At 46.5% G+C, this 14,993-nt stretch overlaps 1 protein-coding gene across 3 annotated transcripts; it reads right to left on the bottom strand.

The window, feature by feature from the left end:
- Nucleotides 1–1,873: 1,873 nt before the first annotated feature.
- Nucleotides 1,874–14,970, bottom strand: ORC6 (origin recognition complex subunit 6). 3 transcript variants are annotated; one of them, XM_075838424.1, is made up of 8 exons: nt 11,806–11,929; nt 10,114–10,243; nt 8,000–8,163; nt 7,210–7,299; nt 6,022–6,134; nt 5,787–5,861; nt 4,564–4,726; nt 1,874–4,458 (listed from the first exon to the last, which is right to left on the bottom strand). In XM_075838424.1, exons 1-7 carry the CDS (start codon nt 11,868–11,870, stop codon nt 4,599–4,601), a joined length of 765 nt encoding a protein of 254 aa, XP_075694539.1. In that variant the 5' UTR covers nt 11,871–11,929; the 3' UTR covers nt 1,874–4,458; nt 4,564–4,598. The 3 variants fall into 3 exon arrangements, with proteins under 3 accessions (XP_075694539.1, XP_075694540.1, XP_075694538.1); XM_075838425.1 differs by lacking the exon at nt 11,806–11,929 and adding an exon at nt 14,884–14,970 and having other exon boundaries at nt 1,874–4,726; XM_075838423.1 differs by having other exon boundaries at nt 1,874–4,726; nt 11,806–11,928.
- Between the last annotated feature and the right edge of the window lie 23 nt (nt 14,971–14,993).

Genomic DNA, 14,993 nt, shown 5'->3' with positions numbered 1-14,993 from the left:
TAAATTGGGCTTGGTACATCTGGGCTGGATTCACACACGGCATTGCCCCAGAATTTTTTGGGATCATAAAAGCTGCAGCCGGATGTTATTTAAGGTCTATGGTAATAGAAAACAAAGAGTCGACACGCGCACAGTAGGTTTAGTTTTTGTCATTTGTCAAAACGCCATTCGATAAAAAATTCCATCAAACCTGCTTGAAATTTACGGCCTTTGAATAGTTTGAAGGAGGACAACCTATTATAAGGGCATGTTCAGACGTGGCAGAAAAATCTGTATATTTGACAGTTAATTCAGACGTTGCGAATATCCCAGCGTACTTGTTGCAGGTTTCAGTCTTTGCGTTGCAAAAGTCTGAAATCCGCTGCTTCTCCGCAACAGACGGCGCCTGCTGCAGAGTCCAAATCCTACACCGCAGCCTAAACGATGCACTGTTATTTTACGCAACGACTAAACCAAGTTACCTGAAAAGCAATAGAAACTAAAAGGAACAAAGTCTGCAGCGGAATTCCACCATGTCTGACCATGCCCTAAAGCCGTTGCAACATGATGTGAAATGACGATATCAAAAGGTTGAAGTTACAGGACTCCAGTAAGAAGAGCTTCTCTGCCTCTGGTCCCCATGACTACACATCCTGCCCCCGGTCCCCCATGACTACACAACCTACCCCCGGTCCCCCATGACTACACATCCTGCCCCCGGTCCCCCATGACTACACATCCTGCCCCCGGTCCCCCATGACTACACATCCTGCCCCCGGTCCCCCATGACTACACATCCTGCCCCCGGTCCCCCATGACTACACATCCTGCCCCCGGTCCCCCATGACTACACATCCTGCCCCCGGTCCCCCATGACTACACATCCTGCCCCATGCTCTGATAGCTCAGCATTATCATAGGGGCACCGGAAATTCTTGACACCAAAGCAGAATCCAGCGGTCCTTGTTTTAATTGGATTAGTTGCGCTGAGATCCATTAGTCCTATGATAACATTACGTTTCTATAGCAGAGGGGTTGTGTTCCCTCTTAGCTACGCGCTCTGGAAGAGGAAGGAGTTAACATTTCACATTTAAATAAGAACTACACTATCAAACACTTGATATGTCAGACATATGAAAAGTTTGGATCTGTGGGGTCCGGGTTGATGGGACCCCCACCGTTGCTGAAACTAAGGCGCAGAAGAAGGTCTATGAACGTCGTCTTAAAGAGGACGATGATCACAGAGGAAGGGGCTCAGCTGAGCGCTTCTACGCCTTAGTTACAGCAACTTTGGGGGTCTCCTCAACCCAGATCCCACCGATCTAACTTTTTGATATCAAAAGTTTGTTGAAAGTGTAGTTACTCTTTAAAAGTCTACAAGCCAAATGACACTGTCCTGCAGGGAAGCTAAGTTATAATGTCCAGAGCACACAGTGGGCAGGAAGTGTTGTCATGGGATCACAGAGAGAATGATTTACCATGTAGTTGGATGCAATCCGCTGTTTCAAGCTGGGGAGAGTATTCCTAGTGTAGATTTAGTGCCCCTTTAAGAGGCGAGAACTTGTAAGCTTCGATATCAGCTGAAATGTTAGACCAAGATTAAAAAAACCAACCCCCACGTCTCAGCCAGACGTGACGACAGCCGGAATACAGATTCTGTTCCGATCAAGAGATTCCCTGGCATTATAGTCTTGTGGCTTTGACAATCCTCGAGGCACAAGACAATAAAGGTCTTACGATCTGCACATCTCGTTCTTTATCCCTCGAGACATTAGAGCATGAAGTGAAGTAAAGTAAACTCGTAGTTTAGAGAGACACAAAGTCAGCACAGAATTACTTAGAGTTCACTTTGTGTGTTGTTTTAAATTAAAAAAATTTTTTTTAAACACCAAAATTCATCCAAATGTCAAATCTTTATTTTGACAAAATAAGAGGCAACAAAATTAAAAAAAACATTTAATATTAAAATTCCTCACACGGCTTCCCATACTATATGTACAAGGGACTGAGGCCTGTTCTACAGCATTTAGTGAGTGTAATCAGTATATAATCTAACAGATGCCCCGAGAACAGTATAAAAGAGGCCTCTGCAAGCCATCGCATCCTTGAAGGCTTTATTCACAAATCCGTGTTCAGTCTGTGAGATACAGACCGTATGGCCGCTGTATTTCCCGGACCGAAGACTGTTCAGGGAGCCGTACCCCAGGCATCATAGCCATCCAGGAGGGTGCGAGTCACTGCCATAACTGTGATGCTCGGAGTGCGGCTCCCTGAACTGTGTGCGGTCTGGAAAATGCAGCCAACATATGGTCCATATATCACAGACCAAACGAGGCCACGTAATTAGAGGCAGGCACTATGTTTAGGCTACACAAGGACGTTGGCCATGACACTGGCTGAGCGTCCAAAGATCACTGTGTGCACCGCAGGTCATTAAAGGGAAAGTGGCCACAAGAAATCCAAACCTGCTGGATTTCTTGCGACTGTCAGAGTTGCCACATTCACTTTAATTGCAGCAATCATTGATGAGCGACTTGTGTCGCAGCTAAAGTCTTTGTGTATCCCTGGCATTAGTTGCATGCAAGCAGCAGGATTAATGCAAACTCAATGTTACAATATTCCCAATTTCTAAAAATACCTCTGGAGATCAGCAGATTATTAAGGAAAAAGCAAACCCCCAAAAAAAATAAAAATCTGCAGCACTCCCTCTCTGTTAAAGGGGTTTCCAGTGAGAAGAAATTGATCCTCATGATAGGCCATCAATATCTGATCAGTGGGGTCTGACTGTCAGCACCTCCGCCAATCAGCGGTTTTGAAGGGGCCTCATGCGAGCACTGCCCCCTTTTTATTCTCTTTACTCCTTAGGGTATGTTCACACCGCCTATTTTCGGACGTTTTTCAGGCCGTAAACGGCCAAAAACAAAGAACGAAAAAAAAAAAAAAAAAAATAGGAAGCAGAACACCTACAAACACCTGCCCATTGATTTCAAACGGGAAAAACGGCGTTCTGCTCCGACGGGCCGTTTTGAAAAACTGCCGCGAAAAAAGTGCAGGTCGCTTCTTGGGCCGTTTTTCATGGACTATAGAAAACAGCTCCAAAAACGTCCGTAAAAAACGCAGCGAAAAACCCCACAAAAATCGTGAGTGGCTTAAAAAAACGTCTGAAAACCAGGAGATGTTTTCCCTTCAAAACCGCTCCGTATTTTCAGTCGTTTTTTGAGTTTGTTTGTGAACATAGCCTTACTGTGACACGCTGACACTTGTAGCGCTGGTTCACTTGAACGGTAGAAGGATGTAATACTGTGAACCACCACTACAAGTGTGTTGGCGTTTCACAGTATAGAGCAGCGACAGCAATGAAGTGGGAGCAGCCGCAGACCCTTCAAAACAGGTGATTGGCAGGGGAGCCAAGAGTCGGACCCCCCCACTGACCAAATATTGCTGGCCTATCCTGAGAATAGACCATCAATTTCTTCTTACTGGAAACCCCTTTAACTAAATAAATTGCAATGGATGAAACCAGCAACTAAATCTACATGTGACACACAACTTTAGTTGCAGATTTCTAGGCTGGTTCAACTGTTCATGTACGCAATGTGTGGACTTGGTCTACCATCACAAGTATGGGGCTCATTGGAGTTTCAGAATGCTATTCACAGACAGGAAGCACAGATTTAGAAAAAGGTAAGGAATGGAAAAACAAAAAAATTATATTAAGAAACATTTACATAATTTAGTCATTCTAAGGCCTCATGGACACGACTGTTGCGGCCGCACGCTATCCGCAATTGTGGATAGTATAGAACACATGCTATACTATGGGCCAGTGCACACTACCGTGGTTTCCACAGTCTGTGCATTGTCAGGACCGGGAAAAATAAATACAAATAAAAAATAGGACATGCCATTTTATGGAACGCAAGCTCGGTCCAGGCTCCTTGAAGTCAACGCACATCTGGTGTGTGTGCACGGTACGGGATGGCGGACAGCCCGCGGATGACACTCCTTGGGCGGTCGGTGCCCTAATCACGGACCGTGCACACAGCTACAGCCACATTCATGAGGCCGAATAGTTTCGGAATCTTTATGCCCAAGAACAGCAACTTAGTGACGCCGTAACTTAAAACACTAAAGTAAAATAAAAATAAAAAAAATCAGTGAATGGGTCTATATAAACACATTCGGCAGGAACGCCAGGCGCTTTCTTGGCGTATACGCCGACTGTGGTTTACAAACACGGTGCCAGAATTTTTAAACACCCGTATAAAACACAGGAACATGTGAAGTAGAGAAGTAAAATTAGGGAGCAGCAAGATCATTAAATAGACCTATGGGAGTTCTGACGTACAAGTCTCGGAGCATATAATACGGACCAGTCTCTTCCTCCATCGATGACCAAGCGGAAGGTCTTACGGCTCAGAGATAAAGCTGCAAATTTCCACCCAACACACTGAAGATAGGACGAGGATGGAAGACTCGCTGCAACAAACCATAGTCCTTAAAATAAATAATAAAACAATGCCCAGCTTTGTCGCCAAGACATTATGATCAAGTTGACCCAGCACGGAAGAGGTTAAAACGCACCATTAAGGTCCAGGCTCAGGTTAGGTCCTTGCAGGTTATTGAGGTTTTGCAGCTTTGGTTGCATTTTCCAGTATGTTTTTCTTCCACTCCTCATAGTCCCTCTCCTTGTTTCCGTCCTCAGTGCGCGCCTGTTTACGCGGGATCTCCTCATCTTCATCGGATGCTGTTCACATAGACAGGGGAGGGAATTACATGCGACTTCCTTGCCATTTCTCGGAGTATCACATGCAGTATAGTGTGCCGGGCTATTAAACATTTACTGCAGCTCCGAGCTTAGACAACACAGCAGGTGATCACTTTACTGGTGTCAATACAGGGACGTGGTTGGGAGCCTTTCACCTAGATATTCACCCCCCCCCCATTCCTTTATTTCCTATTGTAGTCCATTTGTAGGTACGTCACAACATGCTCGTGTGGCATACGGCAGAGGCGGCCAGGCTCGTGCGGCATACGGCAGAGGCGGCCAGGCTCGTGCGGCATACGGCAGAGGCGGCCAGGCTCGTGCGGCATACGGCAGAGGCGGCCAGGCTCGTGCGGCATACGGCAGAGGCGGCCAGGCTCGTGCGGCATACGGCAGAGGCGGCCAGGCTCGTGCGGCATACGGCAGAGGCGGCCAGGCTCGTGCGGCATACGGCAGAGGCGGCCAGGCTCGTGCGGCATACGGCAGAGGCGGCCAGGCTCGTGCGGCATACGGCAGAGGCGGCCAGGCTCGTGCGGCATACGGCAGAGGCGGCCAGGCTCGTGCGGCATACGGCAGAGGCGGCCAGGCTCGTGCGGCATACGGCAGAGGCGGCCAGGCTCGTGCGGCATACGGCAGAGGCGGCCAGGCTCGTGCGGCATACGGCAGAGGCGGCCAGGCTCGTGCGGCATACGGCAGAGGCGGCCAGGCTCGTGCGGCATACGGCAGAGGCGGCCAGGCTCGTGCGGCATACGGCAGAGGCGGCCAGGCTCGTGCGGCATACGGCAGAGGCGGCCAGGCTCATTCTTCTACTATAGACGTACTGGTGTGGCACCTTTTGCAGGTGAATATAACCGCCATAAGGAATTTTGTAAGTACTACCTTTTTTTATTATATATAGAGATATAAAACGGCACAAAGAGCATCAAATTTATCAAGAATCTGAATGTTTTCCTCACAACTGGTTTGGGATGTAGTTTCATTGAATATTGCATATGTTATTATGTAAGAAAAGCTCCTTATTAATATTCTGCTCTTCACTTACCTCGGTCTTGTTCTATACATTCCAGTAACGTCCTCTGTTTTTTCCGCGGCTGCTGTGTGATTGCCGTGTTTTCCTCTAGATTGTAAAGACGACGCCGTCAGTATGAGGAGAAAACACTTGTCATCACAGAACAATAAACATGACGGGTTACAGTCCCATCCGCAATCTATGAACGACTCGTTCTAACCCCAAGGGAACATTCCTTCTAAAGTGGATAAAATCATGAACCACTCACGGCAGATCTGAGCTCCAATTTTCTCCAGCAGAATCAACAAACGCTCGAATATGTCCTTCTTCACTCCTGACGCAGCAAGTAATTTGTTCTTTTCCACTTTCAACTTCAGGCACCTAGGACACAATTTATAATTAACCGGCTATAGTTTTGTTTTTCATATATAAAAAAAAAATAAAAAAAAAATAGCTGCTTATTGAATCCGTATCAATAACCAATATACTGTTCTTAACCTTCCCGACACCTGACATGAACTTACGTCATAGCCGGCTGGGGGGATGGAGCAGGCTCACGGGCTGAGCCCGCTCCACACAACGTTGGCGTCGGCCGTATGATACAGCCGACGCTTCCCTGTAACGGTCCCCGCTCATTTAACCCTTTAGATGCCGTGGTCAATAGTGACCGCAGCATCTAAAGCGTTAGAAAGGGGCAAACCCCTCTGACAGCCCGTCGGCACCCGGAACACGCGATTGCGGGCTGCCGATGGTGGTTATGGCAGCCTGGGGGCCTAATGAAGGCTGCCATCTTTGTTCTCCTACGAAGTCCTACTTCACAACTTCATATGGGACGGTCAGTATAGCGATAGAATGCCATATTAGTATTGCAGTAAATCACGCAAGCGATCCAATGATTGCTGGTTCAAGTCCCCTAGGGGGACTAATAGACAAAGTAAAAAAAACAGGTAAAGATGATGCTCTCGGCCCTTGCCTTCGAAACCCACAGCCCCATGTAAACAATATAGCCACTGGCCTACACCAGCAGCTGCCACCCAACTGCATGTATCCAGAGAGCATCATTTTTAACCATTTATTGGTGATTTATACCAATTCTACATCACGACCACCATTATTCATGAGCCAACTGGACAACCCCTATCCATATACCGTACTAGGGCATATGGATTTTAAAGGGGAACCCCGATTAAGACCCCTTCCCCAGTGTTGCTGCAAAGAACAGTGTACTTAATGCAACCATGTATTACAGTCACTCATTCATTTCAATAGGTGCACATGTAATACTACATTTCTCCTGCAGCGGCTTCTGAGTGGAAAACGAGTGGCTGCACGGAGCTTCCGCCATTAACCGCCAAGTTGGCTTATTTCTACGAAGCAGTTCAAAGGGGACCACCCATTTAAACAGACTTGTATATGGTTAAATGAATCATCTTGTTTGAAAGAAAAGCATTCCTACCTGCACGCCGCACACAGGGCCGCGGTGATGAACAATGGTTTGGATAAATCAAGGTCTTCCTGCTGAGCCTGTGGCAGGCTGGACTCATATCTACAAAAAGAAGACAACGGATCTGAAGAAGGAGAATAATTCATAGAAAATATCACACAGCAACGAGCTGCGGCATGAGCTGACAGGAGCCCAAAAGATTTTCAAAATGCATCCTAATGGATTAACCCTCTGAAGCACTTACAATCAGCTTTATCAGGTGCCCCAATAATAACAATTTAAAGGGTGCAAAATAATAACCCCCTTTTCTGGCTGTGTAAGGATATATGTACAACAGGGCACCTCTAAGCCGATCGTCCAGGAAGGACGCAACTAAGGGCTGATGAACGCTGGCACGGAGCCGAGCAGCCGTACAAGGCTCCGCAATGCTTCTAGCAGAGCATACCGCCATACACACGAGCCATTGGAGTGCGCCAGTTTTCTTTAGGATTCATATAGAGTCCTACAGAAAAATAAAAAAACTCCATATGAAAAATCAGAGATCACCTCTATGGCAGCTCCGTACAGAGCACAGTATTAATATGGCCACGTGCATGAGCCCTAACTAATATGAGAGGTAAATCCTATTGCAATGTGAGACACAGAGTCTGGTTGGAAGTGGCGGTAGTGTGCAGGGCCCAGAGATGGGGCCCCCACAGAGGACATAGCCTCGTGTTCTCAATGTTATTTGCCCATATACAGCCCTTTAACGATTATGTTGGCAGCCAAAGCCGGGAGGGTAATGGGCACATGGTTTTCTGACCTGTTGAGGATTTTGGACGCAGTGTTTATGGCCTCCGTGCAGCCATGCTGAACTGCCACGTCCCTGATGCTCAACTTGGAATCCACCCCCAGCAGGCACTCAAATGACTTCAGACAGCTCAGATAAACCTTCTTGTTCAGTCCAGATAATCGAACCAGATAATCCTGAAAAAGGAAATTAAAAAAACAACACATTTACCCTTCGTATAAGATACATTGTAAGTGTTGAGGGGATTGTACTGCAGCGACCACAAGCTGAACATGTAAGTATCAAGTGATAAACATATCATCCAGACATTATAGGTTATACCGGTTTCTGGGTCAGCGGGGTAATAAGCAACTTGGCCGCAATTACTAGTCACGAAGGGGTTGTCACACAACTGTCCCAGATAACCTGCTGAGCTATGCAGCGATACCAGGCTCGGGTGACCTGAGTTGTAAAGGATTAGAAAAACAGGTCTGCATTGTTCAAAAAACCAGCAACACACCCGTCCGTGGGATGAGCAGCATTGCAGCGCAGGCCCCGTCACTGGAATGGAGCTGTAATACCAGACACCACCCATGGACAAGTGCGGCACTGTTTTTGGAAGAAAGCGGCCATGTATTTCTAGCCCTGAACAACCCCTTTAAAGTGCAGCTAAATATTTGACAAACTTCTGACATGTCAGAAGTTTGGATTGGTGGGGGTCCGAGCATGGAGACTCCCCACCAATCTCTAGAACGAAGCAGCTGAAGGTCTCGTGTGAGCGCTTAGCTGCTTCGTGTCTGTTCGGCTTTTTCCGGAAGGCCAATGTATCGGAGTACGGGCTCATAGACTTTGTATTGAGTCCGTACACTGATACATTTATTTCCGGAAATAGACGAACACACGAAGCGACTGACCCTCACCAATGCTCGGACCCCCACCAATCCAAACTTCTGACATATATATGACATGTCAGAAGTTTGTCAAACGCTTAGCTACACTTTAAGGGATATCTAAACCTTTGATAACTTTTTTTGGGGGGTTTTAACTAAAAATATGTATCAGTGTGTTTAATAAAAAAAACAAAAATAAGTTTCAAAAGGTCTATCAGTGTGATTGGTGCAACTTTCTAATTAGTTTTTAAAAATTATTTTTACTTGAGATACAGCTGCTTTGTATCCTGTATACAGATCAGCTGTATCATGCGCTGAGACCCGAATCCGTCAGGTCAGTGGCACTGGAAGTTTCAGTGTCAGCCGGTCCTGCGTGTCTCGGTTCATAACTTAGATGTGATCAATAACGGGTGACAAATACGGAGGACCCGCTGTCACTGACACCGTCAGTCCCACTGACCTGACGGATTCAGGCCTCAGCGCACTATACAGGATACAGAGCAGCTGTATCACTAAAAATAAAAATAATTTTTAATAAAAACTAGATTAGAAAGTTGCACCAAAGTCACTGAAACCTTTGAAAACGTTGTTTGATTTTAATATAAAAGTGTATATATAGCCTTGAACCATTTTCAGTTTAGGGGTCTGGGAAAGCCGGGCAGCAGCCCATTAGGGAGCCATAACTGAGGTGGTGGTTTTTTTACATTCCTAGAGACGGGTAACTAATAATCAGGGATCAAGAATGTGTAACAACTTGACAGAGGAGGAGAAAAAAAGAACTTTACTGAGGAGTTTGATCTCTCGAGTCCGGTCATTCTGGAGATCATCATTTTGACTGGATTTCCCCTTAGACCAGGATCTCACAGTTTTGGTTTTTTTTAGCAGTGGATCCAAAACAAATGCCTGATGCATCGCCCGTCTTTAGTGTCCACTTCTGAGACTGGCTAAAAAAAAAGCTGCATCCAAACTGCGTGTGTGAACCTGGCCTAAAAGCGATTGTCTCACGAAAACGCATCTTTAAATTTAAGCCGGCGCAGTGTTCAGCGGATTGCTGCGGTTTCAGCTTTGGAAACCCCAACCTGCTGCGATCACTTTGGCTGGCCAGATCCACCAGCTGCTCTCCGCTGGGACCCCCTCTATGTCATCCACGTGCCCTAATAGGGGATATGTACAGGGGTTGTCGATTCGTGACCACCTATTATTATTATGGAGCTTGGTTATTCAGTAATGTTTGTAGTGATCCCCCAGCGATCACACCTTATCAATCGGTTGATTCAACGAGGCGGCGGCGAGCTGGAGACACATGACCGCGCTGCTGGTCGCCGTAGTCAGGGCCGAGAGTCCAGAACACTTCACCTGGGACAGGCGCAGGAACTCCTCCGCTTTCCTGAAACGAGTCAAGGTTAAACATGCAGAATGATTAATATATAATGTCCCCTCTGATGTCCACATTTATTATCTATATTAACCCCTTAACGACCGGTCACGTGCATGTACGTGACAGCGGATACGGGGAAGTATGCAGCGGGCTGAGCGCGCTCCATAATCAGCGGGTGACGGATGTGTTACACAGAAGACACCTCACTGCAACTGGCGGAATCAAAGATCACTTTGATTCCGCCCGCTCAACACCTTAAATGCCGCGGTCAATCACGACCGCTGCGTTTAAATTGTTAGAATCAGGGGGGCACCCCCTCAAACACACCATCGCGCCCCCCCCCCCCAGCCTGGAGGACTGATGAAGACACCCAGGACCGCCATCTTTGTACTCCTTTGAAGCACTGGGACCCCTTCAAAGAAGACTGTCCAGATCATAATTTCCTGCAATACATTAGTATTGCAGTAGATCATGCAAGTGATCCAACGACCGCTGGTTGAAGTCTCATAGGGGGGGACTAATAAAACAAAAACAAAAAAAAAAAAGTTTAAAAAAAAAAAAAAAAACTGTTAAAAAGTTTTTATAATGTTGGAAAAAAAAAATTGGAATAATTAAAACAAAAAAAGCCTTTTCCTATTTTTTCACTAAAGCAACATTAAAATTAACATAACTGGTAACATTGCGGTCGTAAAAGTCCCAACTATCACAATATAGCGTTGTTTAATCCGCTAGGTGAGCGCCGTAAAAATTCTATATGTCAAACAAGCAAATTGCTGTTTTTTGTCGCGTTAGCACTCCAAAAATGTTTTTAATAAAAAAGGTAAAGGTCCCATGTCCCGCAAAATGGTATCGGTGAAAAAGACAGCTCGCCGCGCAGAATTTAAGCCCTCACATCGCTAAATTGATTGAAAAATAAAAGTTATGGCTCTCAGAATATGGCGAACATTTTTATTTTTTTCTTCAAAATATGGCGTGATCTGTTTTTTGCCCATTTCACCTCGCAAATAATTTTTTCCAGCTTCCCGGTACATTATGCGGTACAATAAATGGTGCCATGAAAAACTACAACTTGTCCCGCGAAAAACGAGCCGTCACATGGCCATGTATATGAATAAAATTTACGTCTTTTGGAAGGCGGGGAGGAAAAAAAAACAAAATGGAAAAACTCGAATTGGTCGGGGTTAAAGCTGTAAATTGGAGAATTTGTTGTGCAATCATCATCAATTACCCATGCAACTGTTTGGTAGTTGATTACAAACTATGGACTGTACCAACCATCAGCCCTGGCAGTCATATTGGGAGCTGTAGTTCTACAACAGCTGGAGAGCCGCAGTCTGGAGGCCACTGATATAAGGGGTCCAGTTGTCATTGAGGCAGAAACGAGCACAACCCTCATAACAGAAAACAGGACCAGGGTCCATGACAAGGTTCGTCAGTGCACAAGACTGTTCGCAAACGTGATTGAGGTGTAAAGGAATGGCTGATAACAGCAAGCAATAGCTTTCATTCAATTGCACAGCAAGCAGAGATACAAGTGGATGAAGGTTCAGCGTCTCGCCAGACACACGTACCCCAGGACTTTGCTGGAGGTGATCCCCAGCTTAGGCGCCAGTCTCTTCAGCGTCTCCGACTCCATGATCAGCAATGTTAGCTATTTCGCGGGAAACCCGCGGAGCCACAGGTAATAGGTCTCTGCTAGCCGCGCCCACAAGCGTTATCATTGGCCAGCGGACAGCCAATAGACTCTTGTGCGGTAGCGTTCGAAAAGGAAGTGAGAGGTAAAGGCTGGCGCGCTCCCAGCATGCAAGGCGCGCGGCTTGTCAATCAATTGGATGTAAATGAATGGGGCAATGCTGGCACGGACCGGTGTGATCACGTGATCTGTCAGATACCGGAAATCAGGAACTTGTGTGTGGAGGTTACACCCTGACTGACGCAAGGCTGACACTAAGCGTATGTTCACACACTGCAGTTTTGGTGCCGTTTTTTTGGTGCTGTTTTTTCAGCCACAAACTAAGAGTGGATTCAAAAAAGAGGAGAAGTAGCATCTTTTCTATATACTTCCCCTCCCTTTACGAGCTATTCCAGGTTGTGGCTTCAAAAAACTGCATGGAAAAACTGCACTGTGTGAATAAGGCCTAAGTAAAATGAAGGTTCATCTACATGAGGCTGCATTAGTGCCGACACCATAGCTGCCCCCCCCCCCCCCCGCACAAAAAAAGCTTTCAGGGTGACTATACATTGAAATGGAATTGTATAAGCCCCACCTTCAAATTCTGACTACACAAATAGTGCCAGAGTGCCCCAAAAAAACCATGAAGCCTCTGGCTTTGGTTATGGGGCTTTCAGTGTTTACCTGTGGGGACTCTCAGGAAACGTTATCAGGACTTTCTGTTTATGTTTATGGCCATATCAGTGCCTGAGTACCTCCATATCAATGTCAGAGAATCTCCATATCAATGCCAGAGTACATCCATATCACTGTCAGAGTACCTCCATATCACTGTCTGAGTACCTCCATAGCACTGTCAGAGTACATCCATATCACTGTCAGAGTACCTCCATATCACTGAGTACCTCCATATCACTGTCTGAGTACCTCCATAGCACTGTCAGAGTACCTCCATATCACTGTCTGAGTACCTCCATAGCACTGTCAGAGTACCTCCATAGCACTGTCAGAGTACCTCCATAGCACTGTCAGAGTACATCCATATCACTGTCAGAGTACCTCCATATCACTGAGTACCTCCATATCACTGTCTGAGTACCTCCATATCAATGCCAGGGAACCTCCATATCACTGTCTGAGTACCTCCATATCACTGTCTGAGTACCTCCATATCAATGCCAGGGAACCTCCATATCAATGTCAGAGTACATCCATATCACTGTCAGAGTACCTCCATATCACTGTCTGAGTACCTCCATATCAATGCCAGGGAACCTCCATATCAGTGCCAGAGGATCTCCATACCAATGCTAGAGCACATCCATATCAGTGCCAGAGAACCTCCATATCAGTGCCAGAGTACCTCCATATCAATGCTAGAGTACATCCATATCTGTGCCAGAGGACCTCCATATCTATGCCAGAGTACCTCCATATCAGTGCCAGAGTACCTCCATATAAGTGCCGGAGAACCTCAATATTAATGCCAGAGCCCCTTTATATCAGTGCCAGAGTACCTCCGTAAGGGAGAGCCTGAAGGACCCCCATAACCAAAGCTGGTGACTCACAGAAAACACCAGAAAGTCCCCATAACAGTGCTGGAGTGCCCCATAAAGAGACCCTGAAAGCCCCATAACCAAATTTGGTGCCCTGATAAACAGGACCAGAGTGCCCCCATTACAAGAGTATTCTGATATGTATGGTAGGTGGAGGTCTAATATCTGGGACCCCCGACCTATCCGGACACCAGGGTTCCCCCTGTTCGGCCGCCCACAGGAGAGAAGGGGGAGAGGTCTCATAGTGGCAGTATAGGGGGTTCAGAAACAGAAGACGCACCCGGCCCTGGTACCTGGGGGGTCCAGTCTCTCCTCTGCCACATAAGAAGACCCCAGTATTATGAGTGGCACACGGTAGGAGCGGGTCCTGTACTGATTTTGTATTGGGGCCCAGGAGCTTTAGGTTACCCCTCTGCAGGCAGCCGTGCTGGACCAGCCCCCGCTTCATCTCCTCCAATATGCGGCCACCTTGGATTGCTGAATGGGGTACCGGGACCCCTGTTCTCCACATAAGTGGGGGTCTCATTTATGTCAGACCTGTGGATATATAGATGGGCATGTAGTAGCGTTCTTCTCCCATGGTATACGGGGGCATTGCCAAATTTGTGGTGGAATCTGCACCCTTCTGATATACTTTGTTTAAATTACTCACTATTGTAAAGATCTCTGCTTGCTGTCAGTGAATAAAAACATGTACAATCCTACCATTATATCCAGTCTAGACAACCCTCTGTGAGGTGATAACATCAGCAGCGCCAATCTCTCTCCTGTCCTGATAGTTTGTTACAATGTATCAGTTTGGAGTCCAGACTTTCTCACAGAGGATTTTCTACACTGAATTGACAATTGTAACAAACCCTCAGCTGTGGGAAGTATTAGGCCCCGTTCACATCTGCATCAGTTGCTCCGTCATATTTGTCGGACAAAATAGCGCAGTAGGCAGCGCTATCCTGTTCGCCAAAATGGAAAAGACGTAACCCATTAAATTCAATGGTTTTCTTCGGGCGCTGTTGGTGTCCGTCATTTGACGGATTTGGCGCTTCGGTAATTCGTTTCCTAAGGCGGAACAGAATGATGGAAATACAAGCACAGATGTGAACAGAAACTTAGGTCTGTACTGGTTATCAGTTTCTGGATAGAAACTATAATGTTTTCATTCACTGACAGCAAGCAGGAGTGGTGAGAAATATAAACTTTATTTGAAAAATGCAGAACTTTCCATTATTCAGCGAGTCCTGTTCTTCTGTCAAGTGGCTAAACAATACAGTAGCCTTTTCTTAGTTATATCTATTCCTGGAAAAGCTGGGTGACCACCTAAATGGCCGCCATTATGTGACCCGCAGGGGTAGTAGTCACCCAGTTTTGTCCCTAACAACTGTTGGATTATGAGGTAAACTATCCTGCTTAAGGCTAGAACATACCCGTCCGCCTATGCCCACCTCACACTACACGCCAGAGGACACGGCCTGGCACTGGCACAAATCTGACAGGACGGTGCCAGTCTGACGTTCCAGTCTGAGCTGCCGCGTTG

The sequence above is a fragment of the Rhinoderma darwinii genome, chromosome 9 (assembly GCF_050947455.1).
Source record: "Rhinoderma darwinii isolate aRhiDar2 chromosome 9, aRhiDar2.hap1, whole genome shotgun sequence".
NCBI lineage: Eukaryota > Metazoa > Chordata > Amphibia > Anura > Rhinodermatidae > Rhinoderma > Rhinoderma darwinii.
The sequence above is the reverse complement of the archived record's forward strand: the minus strand, read 5'-3'. Positions and strand labels throughout refer to the sequence as shown.